Genomic DNA, 14,241 nt, shown 5'->3' with positions numbered 1-14,241 from the left:
GGAGCAAAGGTGGGAGGCACACCCAGCCCGACTCCATTATTATTAAAAAGCTAGTCTTCAGGACAGCATGGAACCTGCCAAGGGGTCACAGAGACCCTCAGCATGGAGCAGAGCCCAGAAAAGACTCACACGTGTAGTTAGCATGCACAGACGCAGCTCGGATCTGATGTGGCTGCGGCTATGGCGTAGGCTGGCAGCTGTAGCTCTGATTTGACCCCTAGCCTGGGGAACCTCCATATGCCATGGGTGCAGCCCTAAAAAGCAAAAAAAAAACAAAAAACAAAACAGGTTAAGGATCCAGCATTGTCACTGCAGTGGCTCAAGTTGCTTCTGTGGCACATGTTTAAACCCTGGCCTGGAAACTTCTACATGCCATGGGTGGTCCAAAAAAAACAAAAGCAAATAGAGGAGTTCCCACTGTGGCACAATGGGATTGGTGGCATCTTGGGAATGCTGGGACACAAGTTCAATCCCCAGTCTGGCACAGTGGGTTAAGGATCTGACATTGCCACAGCTGTGACTTAGGTAGCAACTGTGGCTCAGATCTGATCCCTAGCCCAGGAACTCCATATGCTGCAAGGAAGTCAAAAAAACCCACAAAACAAAAAGCACATGGAACATAGGAAAACTAACAAATTGGACCACATTAAAATTCTAAATGTTTGCTCTTTGAAAGACATCATTAAGAAAATTAAAACTGGGAGTTCCCTGATGGCCTAGGGAACCAGGTTACGGACTCAGCATTGTCACTGCTGAAGCTTGGGTTCGATCCCTGGGCCAGGAACTTTCTCAGGCCGTGCGCACAGCCAAAAAAAAAGAAAGAGAGTAAGAAAATGAAACATGAGCCACAGAGTCACAACATACCTGACAAAGGACTTTTCACAGAATATAACAAAAATGGTTACAGAGAATGAGGCTATGTGGGTACCCAATGACAACACACAATCTGCTCACAGCAATGGTGACTCACATCTGAGCCAGAAAGTCACTCCAGCCATTCCACAGTGCCACTGGCCACCCCTTGGGCTGGCCTCCCAGCTTGAGGTCAATGAGACTGAGGAAAGAGGGGGTACCCGCCTGAGATGATCCCCATCCCCACCCTAAGCCTGGCCAACCCACAGTCCCAGACCCAGCACCTCCCACAAAGCCCCCTTCCTTTGTGAGGACAAGGTAGAAACCTAAGGGGTCTGAATGGTGGAGAGAAGGAGCAAGGTCAAGCCACACCCAGATTTGTATCCTAAGAGTAATCCAGGTGGCCCAGAAAGCAGAGGTCTGGGGCAGGCAGGGAAAAGATGCAGGTTCAAAAGGCAGACAGGGCAAAAACACAGATTCAAGGCCTGACAGCCACCTTCTGCTGAGTAGTTGTGGCTAGAGGCTTCCTTCCAGGACTCTAAGGGGATGGGGGCAGACTAAACATTTGAGTGGTCTACTTCAGAAATAGACCTTTATCCTGAGGCCAGGACAAAGTAGCGAGAAAGACCTCAGGTGCTGGTTGGTAAAGGCCCAAACACTGGCTCTGCTGTGACGTGGCAGCATCTTGGGGAGAAGTTTCAACAGCCCCAGCAAAGTGAGATCGGATGGATCTCCTGGAGTCAACACCAACCCCTTCCTGTAGCCCTGCAGGATCCAGATCTGCCTTTATCATCTTTGAACATACCAGGCTCTATCCTGCTCCAGGGCCTTCACACTATGTTGCTGCCTAGACATGGGGCTGTGCCCCTGCTGCACAGCCAGACCTCTGAGGTCACTGAGCATTCAGTATACCCTAGTGACGCTCCATCAGGGGGTCCAATTTCAGATGAAGTAAGACTCATGAGAATAGGGGAAGGAGTATACTGAGCATACTGACTGGGAACTCTGAGCACACCGCCCCACTTCTCCGGATCTGCTTCCCCCTCGGCAAAGAGGGTCTGCTGGGGCCCAAGAGGAGATACCCCCACTATAGACCTGGCTCAGCCATACCCACACTCCTGTGTGACCCTGGATGTGGCACAGGCCCGTCCCTGGCTCAGCCCCAAGCGACGGAGGAAGAAGGTTCTGAAACCAGTGTGGTGCGGGTGGGAGGCTTTATTTCACTGTGTTTGGGGCTGGGGGTGGAGGGAGGGGGACCTGGACAGAGGGCAGCAGGCGGGGCAGGAAGAGTTGGTGCTTGGACAGGGACTGGGTGGGGGAAGGGCTGCCCCCAGGCCTGTCGGGAAAGAGAAACTGAGGCTGGCCCCAGCTGAGACCTAACCCGGGGAGTGTGGGTAAGGGTGGGAATTGGGTCTGGAAGAATGAGGGCCCCCTCACTCTGGGCTGGACATGGGGCCCAGGCCCTGCCTCATTTTCCTCCTATAGGGCTCAGTCCCTCCTGCTCACTGGGCCACACAACCCCCAAACCTCACTGTCCCCGCCCCAGAGGAGGGGGCTAGGCCAGTTAGGGCAGTGGACAGGGAGCCTGGGGGAGTCAGGGAGCGCAGGGTAGGGTCCACCATGAGTGGAGGGGATGGCGGCCACGTGGGCAGTCAGTTCCTGGCAGCGATGACCACAGAGAGAGCCACGCCCCCCAGGGCCACAGCAGTTGCCCCAAACAGCCACTTCCATGGGATGGACTGTGGATAAAAGAGAGGGAAGAGGAGGGTAGGCAGCAGTTAAGACTGATGTCATGCACCTCAGCTAGCAACATGGCCCAAACAAGCCTCCCAGGAAACCACTGCCTGACAATGACCTGCCTGCCTCTTGGAAAAACTCTTACTCATGGGTCAAAACTCAAGCAAAATGTCCCTCCTCTGGTATACCTCCTGTTCCCCTCTAGAGGAGCCATCATTCCCCTCCCGAGCCCTCCAGATTGTGTTTCATCTTCTGCTCTGGCCCTGGTCACACAGAGCCAGGCTTTTTCTATGACCCCAACATGGTCCAGCTGAGCTCAGTTCACAAAGACATCAATGTCTGCCAGATGAAGAAACTCTCTGCCTGGTGTACCCTGTCCATGGCCCCTGCCCCTACTTTGGGAGCCTCCCTGTGCCCATCAGCCCAAGCTCACCCAGGCACCCTTGCCAGGACACTTGGCAGGCAGCCGGCTGGGGTTGCCCAGCATCTTCCGGTAGAGGGCGGTCTCTGTGCTCCGCTGGGCTGCATGCTTCTTCACCAACTTTGAGAGCTCTGCATGGATCGTCTGTTGAGAGGGGGTTGTCTGTGAGAGCAGGTGGCTCTAGTGCTGGCAGTCTACCTTTCTGGGGCCCTGGGGCCCTTTGAGACTGGGACCGCTGGGACACAGCACTTCCATCAGCTATTCTCTGGGCATCAGCAAAGTGGGGGCTGCTGCCTCCTTTCCCTTAGAAGCCAGTGAATGGGGTGGAGCAAAGGAGCCCAGGCAAGAGGAAGGTTCTTCAAGGAAAGCTGAGGACACTGACACTGATCAGGCTGCCAGTGCCCTTGGCCTCTGGGACCCCCATTGGGGGAGGTGGGGTGAGCCCAGACTGCCTATGCAGGGGTCAACAAGGGTCTCAGGCTGACTGGGGCCCTTCAGCCACCTACCCCCTGCCACTGCACAGGCAGAGCCACAGCAAGAAGGATAAGGGGCAGACCACAGGAGGAACTTCCCTGACAGGCCAGCACACTATGTCTCCAGGGGGCCCCCATCCTGCTCACCTTGTTGGAAGGTTCCAGCTTCAGAGCTGCTCTCAGGATGGGGATGGCCTCACTGTACTCACCTTGCTGGGCCAGCACCTGCCAGAGGAAGCGCATAGTGTATCACTCTGGACCCACACTGGGCCAAGTTCTCCTTTAAGTTCACCTGACAAGTCCCAAATCTATCTCTAGCAACTGCCCTGGAGGTTCCTGAGCCCCTCAGACTATAAGAGTGTCATTCCCCTAACCTACTCCTTCCCCTGAGTATCTGTCTCATCCTGTGCAGGAGACCCAAGGCAGCAGTCTATCCTCCTCCCTCACCACCCTGCGTGGCTCGAGAAGTCAGCTGGATGTTTCCAAAGCTTCGAATGATTCAGAGCCAGGCATGTGACTCAAGCCAGCCGATGAGATCCAGCCTGAACTATGCTGGTACCATTGGAAGGCCAGTTGCTAAGTGTGGAGGATGGAAGCTTGGAGCTTTTGGCAGAGCAGGAGGGAGCGTCTTGGTCACCCTGAGAGAGAAGTGTGCCTGAGAAAGAATCACACAGCAGACAGACATAGCGTCTGCACAACATTGCTAAACACCTGGATCTAGCCATGCCTGAAGCCATCCTCCTGACTTGGCAGTTCCACAAGCCATCAATTTCTCCTTTTCCCTGAATCCATTTGAATAGGTTTTCATCACCTTCAACCAGCCGATCCAAACATGTGGGAAGCTACATGAGCAGACAGTCTCACTCCCCCAAGATTATAAACTCTTAAAAAACAGGGACAGCATCTTTCCTCTTCTCATGTTTCTATGTAGAACTATACACTCAAAAAGTACTTTAGGAGGAGTTCCCATCATGGCTCAGTGGTTAGCGAATCCGACTAGGAACCATGAGGTTGAGGGTTTGATCCCTGCCCTTGCTCAGTGGGATAACGATCCGGCGTTGCCGTGAGCTGTGGTGTAGGTCACAGACGCGGCTTGGATCCGGCATTGCTGTGGCTGTGGTGTAGGCCGGTGGCTACAGCTCCGATTGGACCCCTAGCCTGGGAACATCCATATGCCATGGGAGCGGACCTAGAAATGGCAAAAAAAGACCAAAAAAAAAAAAGTACTTTAGGAGTTCCTGTCATGGCGCGGCAGAAACAAATCTGACTAGGAACCATGAGGTTGCAGGTTCAATCCCTAGTCTTGCTCAGTGGGTTATGGATCTGGCATTGATTGTCGTGAGCTGTGGTGTAGGTCACAGACATGGCTTGGCTCTGGTGTTGCTGTGGCTCTGGCGTAGGCTGGCAGCAACAGCTCTGATTAGATGCCTAGCCTGGGAACCTCCATATGCCGTGGGTGCAGCCCTAAAAAGACAAAAAAAACAAAAAAAAAAGTACTTTAAGGAGTTCCCGTCATGACATAGAAGAAACGAATCTGACTAGGAAACATGAGGTTGCAGGTTCAATCCCTGGCCTCACTCAGTGGGTTAAGGATCTGGTGTTGCCATGAGCTGTGGTGTAGGTTACAGAGGCGACTCGGATCCTGTGTTGCCGTGGCTGTGGCATAGGCTGGCAGCTGTAGCTCGGGTTCGACCCCTAGCCTGGGAACCTCCATATGCTGCACCTGTGGCCCTAAAAAGCAACAACAACAAAAAAAGTATTTTAAAAATGATGGCTGGTTGGAGTTCCCATTGTGGCTCAGGGGAAAAAAATCCGACTAGTATCCATGAGGACACAGGTTCAATCCCTGGCCTTGCTCAGTGGGTTAAGGATCTGGCATTGCCATGGACTGTGGTGAAAGTCGCAGTCGGAACTTGGATCTGGTATTTCTGTGGCTGTGGTGTAGGCCAGCAACTATAGCTCCGATTTGCCCCCCAGCCTGGGAACTCCCATGTGCTGTGGGTGCAGCCCTAAAAAAAAATTATAACAATAATAACAATAGTGCTAGCTGGACTGCTCAGACCTCTCACAAAAACACTGAGTGACATAGCATTTGCTTGCACCTTGGTTTCCTCGGTTTATTGCTAAAAAATGCTGAAATCACCCCCTTTTCCCAACAGAGTGAGGATGAACAGAAATGGGAGCAAAAGCATTTAAGGTCAAATTCACTGGAGCCAAACTCATCTCTACTTTCCACCAGCACTTACTTTGCACCTACTGTGTGCCTGGCTCTGTCTGCAGGGCTAGAGATTTAACAGGAATGAGATATGTAAGATCCCCATATTCAGGTAAGGGAGCGGGACAAGGGGCAGGACACCTGCCCATGCTGACAAGTGACACGGGAAACATGAGATAGGGCAGAGGGTCAGGGTTGGGGTGACAGAGAGGGTTTCCTAAGAAGGTGACATCAGAGCAAAGACCTGAAGGATGTAAAGGAGAAACCCATGGGTATATCTCAGGTACGAATGTCTCAGGATATAGCCTATGCAAAGGCACTAGGGTGGGAGCAGATCTGGGCTGGGTGGCAGGCAGTGGGGAAGCTGAGCAGGATGGAAAGAAGTAAGAGTAGACTGGAAGGGGATGGCAGGAGGAAGACGAGATGGCTGAGAGCCTCAAAGGCTACAATGAGAATCCAGCTTTTACTCTGAGGGAGATGAGAGCCACAAAGGGTTATACATGAGGAACAGTTACCAATGGGCCAGAGGGCAGTGTCAAGGAGTAGAGGAAACCTAAGACTCAGGGTTCAAATCTGACCTCAGTCAATGAATTGCTATGACTGAGGACACACCCCCACACCCATCCGGGGCTCTGTCTCCCCCTGTTACCCCAGTGTTTGGCTAGCTGACGCCTATACCCTTCTCCAATCTAAAGCCTGGGACCAGCCTCGCTGCCCTGGAATGGGGGAGCCAGTCTGCCCGCCTGTTGCCTGTTGGCTGCAGCTCACCTTGCCCTTTCGGAAAAGTGCCTTGATGTTGTCAGGCTGGTGCTCAAGCACAAGGCTGCAGGAGCGCAGCGCTGCACGGTAGTGGTCCAGCTTCAGCTGTGAGGCTGCCAAGTTGTTCAGACACTTCACCTTCAGCTGCAAAAGCTGCTCCTCCTCCTCAAATGTCATGTCCACTGTTGGGAGAGAGCACTCAGCTGTAGCCACCATTATCATGCCAGCAGCCCGCCATGATCACCCATGCGCAGAAGGACTGTGTGACCCAGGCCACGGTCCACCCCTCTGCACCTGGTGGTAGAAGAGACTGAGGGGGAAGGTCTCTGAGGATCCCCATCACAGGAGAGGGGGTGTCCAAGCTCCCTGTGCTGCGGCCTCCACTACCTACTCCTCAGGAGATTCCAGGCCTGTCTGGCCTCAGTTTCCTCATCTCTCACATGGGACAAGACCAGCACCATCCTCAGCACTCCCAAGAAGTCTACAAATGGACCCCATGGGAATGAGAGCTTGATCAAAGGACACATGGATTGACAATATCTGCAGGCACCTATGTTCCAACGTCTACCCGCACACCACCCATAACATCCCACTGATCTGAGATGTGCCATAAGTCTCTGGATATATCTAAAGGTTAGGCACAGCTAAACATCTATCCATATTCTGGAATTTTCTAGAGTGTTCTGAATGTGAGGCCCTCTGTAGCTTGAGATTTCTAGCACTAGTGAGGATGGCTTTGCAGGGGAGATGCTAGGATTCAACCTGGCCGTCACCTTTGGCGCTAGAAGTGATAGCCTTGATGGCGAGGTCATAGGAGTTGGCAGCCAGCACGAAGTCAGCCCGCTGGTAGTGAGCATTGCCACACTCCCGCTTCCGGTTGGCCAGAGCCACTCGCTCCTGCCCTGTAAGCATCTCCAGATCAGGCCCATCCACGGCAGTCTTCAGGGTCACCTCCAGGCACAGGGCCGCATGTGGGGGGATGTATGGGCTCCTGCTGGGGGAGGAGGTAGGATAGCACTCAGACCCAGAGGTTACCATGACTGAACCCCAGACACAATGGGTTGGCTTGAGAGCAGGTGGGAAAGGGCTGTCACCTCCTCTTCAGAAAAACTCTTGCCACACTTGAGTGATATATGGAAGTTCCCGGGCCAGGGAACCAAGCCAGGCCGCACCTGCAGCAAAGCCAGATCCTTAACCTACTGGGAACTCCCCCTTCTGCTTTTTTTTTTCTTTTTGGCTGTGGCATGTGGAAGTTCCTGAGGCACAGCAGTGATAATGCTGGATCCTTAACCCACTAGCCACCAGGGCACTCCTCAGTTTCCTTTTCTATAAAATGTGCAGGCAGATGGTGTGAGACAGCTGAGCAACTTGTCCCGCCCACTTCCACACCCCCACAGGGACCCCTGCAGACAGCAGGTTCTCACCTGCCTTGGGGGCCATAGCAGTACTTGGAGTCAGCAGTGACCATAGCTGTCTCCCCCACATCCATGAGTGGGACACTGAGATCCAGGGCCTGGCAGAAGCATGAGAATTGAGTGGGTCCAGGTGCTGCATAGCAGTGCTCAGCCCTCCTCAGCCCCACCCCCAGCTTGCACAGCCACCCCCACCTCCCCCACTCCCCCCCACCCTACCCAGGCCCCACCCCACTCCCACCTGGATGACGTCACAATCGCCTAGGGTGAACACCAGCTCCGGCTCCTCCTGTACCCGTGTGCCATTCTCCAATGATGTCTGCAGCTGCACAGTGACCACCTGGCCCTTGGTCGGGCGACTTGAGCCTGGTGGGCCTGGAACCAGCGTCTTCTTCCTCAACAGCCCATTCCCTGCAGAGGAGTAGGAGCAAGCAGCCTGTCACCAGGTGCTCAGATGGGTGCCTGCTCCCTAGCATCCCCCTCCTGGCTCCACCTATCCTGAGAGTAGTTCAACACCAGGGTACAAGCCGAGCTTTCAGTGGCCACTCTGCCACTTATTGGGCAGGTGACCCACGGCTCTGGGCCTCCTGGACACTTGACATCAAAGGACTGATTTGGGGACTGACGATACTGGACCTAAGTATGGGCTCAGTGAACGCTGGCTGATCTATTATCTTTTTTTTTTTTTTTGGTCTTTTTGCCATTTCTAGGGCCGCTCCCGCGGCATATGGAGATTCCCAGGCTAGGGGTCCAATCGGAGCTGTAGCCACCGGCCTATGCCAGAGCCACAGCAACGCGGGATCCGAGCCGCGTCTGCAACCTACACCACAGCTCACGGCAACGCCGAATCGTTAACCCACTGAGCAAGGCCAGGGACCGAACCCGCAACCTCATGGTTCCTAGTCGGATTCGTTAACCACTGCGCCACGACGGGAACTCCTGATCTATTATCTTAAGGAAGTCAAAGAAGGAAAGGAGGGAGGGAGGCAGGAAGGAAGGAAGAGAAAAATCAAGACTCAATGAAGGCAAAGGGCTGAGAGAAGCCATCCTGCCTACAACAATCAGGATGGTGGGATGCCCAGGAGAGACTGAAGCTACCCTTTCCTCCCTCCTCTGGTTCCAGTCTCTGCCCTGTGACGTGTGGGCCTCGATTTATCCCAGCCATGACATGGGGTGATCAGGGGGTCTCCTGACGACACCCGGTGAGTTGTTTGCTTGGTTAGCAGAGTACCTGTGATGCCAGGAGTGTGTACCAACCAAAGCACCACACCACCAAAGGGCCTGCAAGAAAAGTAGCCCCTCGCGCTCCCACAGCCACCGAAGAGACCCCTTTGTTCCCCTCCATACTCCAAGCAATCTTAGGAACAGCCAAATGGCCACAGCCAACACTTCTAAATACCAGGCACAAAGCCCTGTGCCCTCACAAATCCACTCAAGGAGCCCCCACCACGACAACACTCACTGTGGTCCCATGACAACTGCTGGGGCGACAGAAGGCTTACACCTATGGGGCACGACAGACTGACAGCATCCGCAGTTACCCATGTTCCAACAAGTACCTCTGTTCTATAACAGACCACTGGTTTAGAAAATGCCACCAGGAGTCTAAGTAGATCCTAGTCCAAAGGTTAGGGGCAGGAAGATAGCTGTTCATATTCTGGAATATTCAAGGGACCCCCTGAATCTTTGAGGTTTCTGGACACTAATAGCGGATGTGCTGGTAGGGTCTTAATCCAGCGTGAGTAAACTCTGGGTAAATCACATCCCCTCTCCAGGGCTCAGTTTCTTTGTCTAGAAGCCTGAATTCTGACCTCAGAAAGTGGCTGGCTTGAATAAAAACAAACGGAGCCAGCCTCATGCTCACACAGGCTGCAGTGCAGATCTTAGTATTAGCACAGAAGACCTTTCCAAACTTTAATGTAGCCAAGGAGGCTGCATGACCTTGGGCAAGTAAGTGCCTTCCCCTCGCTGAGCCTCAGTTTCTCTATTTACAAAATGGGGATATGTTAGGAATTACATCATGGGGTTGTTGTGACAATAAAATAAGACGATGCATAGGCCCAACCAGGGCTCAGTAAATACTCCCAGCTGTTATCTTTAGGAGTAGTAAAAGTTATACCTGTGGTGGAAGCGAAATCAGTACCAATTCTGTTTCATTAGTATCAGCATTATTTTTTTTATTTTTTTATTTTTTTGGTCTTTTTGCCATTTCTTGGGCCACTTCCGCGGCATATGGAGGTTCCCAGGCTAGGGGTCTAATCGGAGCTGTAGCCACCGGCCTACACCACAGCCACAGCAATGCGGGATCCAAGCCGCCTCTGCGACCTACACCACAGCTCACGACAACGCCCGATCCTTAACCCACAGAGCACGGCCAGGAATCGAACCCGCAAGCTCATGGTTCCTAGTCGGATTCGTTAACCACTGTGCCATGACGGGAACTCCTGTCAGCATTATTTGATACTACTGTATTGTTAATATTAAAGGTAGCAGGAAGGATGTTTCACTGTTATTTGTGTGGACATTAGCATTATTCAGTATATTAGATATCAGAACTAGTAGCATTATGTTTATTTTCTAGAGGTGCTGGAAGGGGTATATGGGACAGGAGAACATGTGTGGGTTCTCCTGGTTTCTTTCTTGCAGGGCTGTTCTAAACAATGAGCACACTAATAACACTAATGAATACTATGAACCTGACAGAGTGATGAATAAAATGAGATGCTCCACAGGTCTATCTGACCTCAGAACATTTTTCTAGGGACAGGTACTTGTCAGACAAATGACAAGAAAAGGAGCGGGGGTTGAAAGCTGTCAGAGCCTGCTGAGCTGGCTGTGTGGCCCTGTACAGGTGATTCAGCCTCTCTGAGCCATGAAGTGTCTCAAGCAACTACCTGTGGCTGATGATCACGGTGGTTACATGTTTTACTTCCAACCTACCTCAAAACAGAGATGGGGAAATGAGGCTCAGGGTAGAAAGCCCAGGCCAAGGTCACTCCTGCACCTGAGCTGTCTGGGCCCCGTGGTCCAACCCGAGCCACCCCAGCTCCTTACCCAGGATGTCCAGCCACTCCTCTGGGGCTGGGGCGGGCTCAGGCTCAGGCTCCATGGCGGCCAGGAACTCTCGGGCCAGGGCCCCGGGCTGCTCGGCCTCCTCCACTGGGGGCTGCCCCACATCCTCAAGTGGTGGCAGCTCACTCAGGTCCTCCTCCTCCTCTTCCTCCTCGCCCTCTGCGTCTTCCACCCCATCCAACACTTCGAAGTCCTCAAGTGGTGGGGCTCCAGCAGGTGGCGGGGCAGTGGGTTCAGGGCCTGCAGCACAGGGCTCAGCACAGGACGCCATGCTGCTGGGGGGACGGGAATTGGCCCTGGTAGGGAAAATGGATGCAGGTAAAAATACCACCAAGCCTTCAACTTCTCCTCTGCATCCATTCCCCACACTGCCAATCACTTGCTCTGTGTGACTCAGGGACTCCAGGCCTCGGTTTCCTCCTCTATACAGCGGGTAGAGTAACAACCCTGGTTTGTCCAAAAGACTTAACAACCCACTCATCAAGCCCTGGGCATCAGGCTCAAACAGTGTTAGCTATTATTAGAAACAATTATTACTTAATCTTTATCAACACCTTGGGAAGTAGGGAATATCCCATCACCCCCACCCCCACCTCCCTCAGCAGAAAAGGAAATTGAGGCCCAGAGAGCCAAAGCTATTGGTCCAAGGTCAAAACACAAGCCAAACACAAGGGGCTGGATATGAACCTGGGGCTTTATCTAATGAAATGCCCAGAGCAGGTACTGGGGCTCTTTTTCAGAGGCACAACCCCTGAGATCTTGAAGAGGCTATTTTTAGAGCCCAAGGGAAAAATAACTGAATCTTTACCAGGGCTCCCCACCCTCAGTTGTCCCTTCTCCTCAAGAAAGCCACCCAGAAAGGCCAGTCTTTCCTTCCATACACTGAACCTAATACCCCGCCAACCCCGACACCAGAGACCTTGACCCAAACCACCCAAACCATTCCCTAGCAGGGCTTTCTCCACTCCTCAGGCCTTCTTACCAACCTCTCAAAGTAGCCTCCTTCACAGGAGTGCTTGAGACCCCCAAGGCTTTTTCCTTGGACCATCAAGAACTGGCCCCCACCCCCAGGCCCCAAGCTCGAGAGGTGGCAGAACCATCATTCTAACCCACTGCATCTCCTTCCTAACGCTCACCTGCCTGTTCCTTCTGGGCTAGGGTCTCATTTTCTGAGACCCTCCCAGCCCTCACACCCCACAATCCCCTGCGCCCGCGTAAGTAGCCCTCCCCCCACCCCAACCATCGCCCCCAGCCCGGGCCAGCTCCCCCCACAGCCGTTCTGTCTCCCCTGAAAACCCTAATGTCCCCAGACGCCCCCATCCCTATCCCATAACACCCTACGCTTTCCAGCCGCCCCTTGCTCCGGCCTGGCCCTCCGTCAACCTCCCAGCCAAGTCCCCAACGCCCCACGCATGTTTGACGCCACGTCTGGGGCTCCAGACCCCCCCGCACCCCTCGGGCACCCCCGACTCTGCACGTCTCCACCAGCAGCGCCCCCACCCGCTGCCCATAGCCCTCCATGGCCCCCACCCCCAGCCGCCCCCGCCTGGCCGCGCCCCCTCCGGCACTCCGACCCCGCGGGGCCCCCCGGCTCGCCTCCCCCGCGGCCCTTCACCCAGCCTATCGGCTGCAGCCCCAGCCGCGCCGGCCGCCGGACCAGCCCAAGCCCGGGCAGCGCTCCCGGCCGCCGCGGCCCCGCCGGCGCCCTGAGACACGTGCCTCCGGCTCCGGGACCCCAGCCTGGGGTCCTGCGCCCCCCTCCCCGCCCCCAGCCGCGGCCGCCGCGCCTCGGGAACCAGGCTCTGGCGCCCAGCCCCTCCCTCACCGCGCCCATTGGCCGCCGCCACCGTGACTTCAGCGTCCATTGGTCTGCACGCACGTCCGTCTCGGGTGTAGGCACCGCCCCCTTCCTGCTTGTATCCGTGGGGCGTTCTTAAAGGGGTAGAGGCCACAGCACCACCCCCGGGCGGGGGCGGGGGCGGGGGCGGGGGCGGGGGCGGGGGCAGGGAGCTGTAGATCTGTGACTGTTTGCAGGTCAGCGCCGCACAGCCTGGTCAGACTCACAACTCCTGTTTGAGCTTCATTCTGCTCATCTGCAAAATGGGGATAAACATCCACTGGAGGACAGCACTAAATGGTATTTCCTTAAAGAGCACAGGCTCGATTGTCAGGGCAACTCTGGGACTGCTGACCCACCCTAAACCCCTAGTTGCAAATGTAGATCTGAGGCCCAGAGGGCAAGCGACGTGCAGAAGGGCACACACACAAATCTCCGCCCCGCTGTGTAGTCCGTCTAATTCCGAGAAGGTTAGCCTAATGAATACAGGAGGAACTCAGTAATGGCTAGGTGAGCTGTTGACAGAGAGTAGGGCCACTGGGAGTAGTCCATCCTCCTGGCACCCTCTGCTAGAGTGTGATAAGGTGCCCATGGCCCCAGAAGAAGGTGGCAGCATCAATTAGAAGGGTTTTTATGGCTCTTGTTTTGAAGTGGGGGGACACTTATTCCTCCATCATTCTACTTTGTTTTAGTCCCAGCAGTACCCTCTTCCAGATCATGTTCGTACTTTTGCTTTCCCCAACTCTGCTCCATCCTGGGAAGAATTTTTTTTTTGTCTTTTGTCTTTTTAGGGCCGCACCCAGGGCGTATGGAGGTTCCCAGGATAGGGGTCGAATTGGAGCTGTAGCCACCAGCCTACGCCACAGGCACAGCAACACCAGATCTGAGCTGCATCTGTGACCTACAGCACGAGTTATGGTAACACTGGATCCTTAACCCACTGAGCAAGGCCAGGGATGGAACCTGCAACCTCATGGATCCTAGTTGGGTTTGTTAACCACTGAGCCATGACAGGAACTCCACATCCTGGGAAGAATTTTGCTTGTTTTGTCCCCAATACCTCCAATAGGGCCTAAAGGAGTTCAAGAGATGAATGAATAATTGAATTAATTAATTAGTAAATGAGTGAGACTCTGGCTTTTGGAGGTAGCTAACAGTGGAGGATGTAACTGGCTTTTGGAGGTAAATTGTCAGATAGGAGCTGTGAAGTCCTCTCCTATAGGAAGCCCTCCCTGACCACCCCAAAGCAAAGGCAGGTGTCCTGATTGGCTGCATCCTTGGTACAATGAACCCCCACTTCATAGCTAATTTACTTGTGTCTGTGCCATCAGTTGATTTACCTTTGCCTCTCCCAATAGATTGGAAGATCTTCAAAATCAGGGAAGGTATGTTGTTTCTCAGTGTCTTAGCACCGAGGCCTACATAGTGCCTCATACAAAAGGTGGGGGGCAAGGTATTCAGGG

The 14,241-nt window shown here is 54.0% G+C and overlaps 1 protein-coding gene across 4 annotated transcripts; it reads right to left on the bottom strand.

Annotated features, from left to right (window-relative positions):
• Positions 1-2,052: 2,052 nt before the first annotated feature.
• FKBP8 (FKBP prolyl isomerase 8) lies at positions 2,053-12,760 on the bottom strand. 4 transcript variants are annotated; one of them, XM_047776529.1, is made up of 9 exons: positions 12,661-12,760; positions 10,924-11,237; positions 8,111-8,280; positions 7,882-7,970; positions 7,231-7,451; positions 6,467-6,639; positions 3,631-3,708; positions 3,023-3,154; positions 2,053-2,591 (listed from the first exon to the last, which is right to left on the bottom strand). In XM_047776529.1, exons 2-9 carry the CDS (start codon positions 11,210-11,212, stop codon positions 2,505-2,507), a joined length of 1,239 nt encoding a protein of 412 aa, XP_047632485.1. In that variant the 5' UTR covers positions 11,213-11,237; positions 12,661-12,760; the 3' UTR covers positions 2,053-2,504. The 4 variants fall into 4 exon arrangements, with proteins under 4 accessions (XP_047632485.1, XP_047632486.1, XP_047632484.1 ...); XM_047776530.1 differs by having other exon boundaries at positions 7,231-7,448; XM_047776528.1 differs by lacking the exon at positions 12,661-12,760 and having other exon boundaries at positions 7,231-7,448; positions 10,924-12,124.
• Positions 12,761-14,241: the final 1,481 nt, after the last annotated feature.

This window comes from Phacochoerus africanus, chromosome 4 (genome assembly GCF_016906955.1).
Source record: "Phacochoerus africanus isolate WHEZ1 chromosome 4, ROS_Pafr_v1, whole genome shotgun sequence".
Taxonomy (NCBI): Eukaryota; Metazoa; Chordata; class Mammalia; order Artiodactyla; family Suidae; genus Phacochoerus; species Phacochoerus africanus.
Note: the sequence above shows the minus strand (reverse complement) of the source record. Positions and strands in the feature narration are given on the sequence as shown.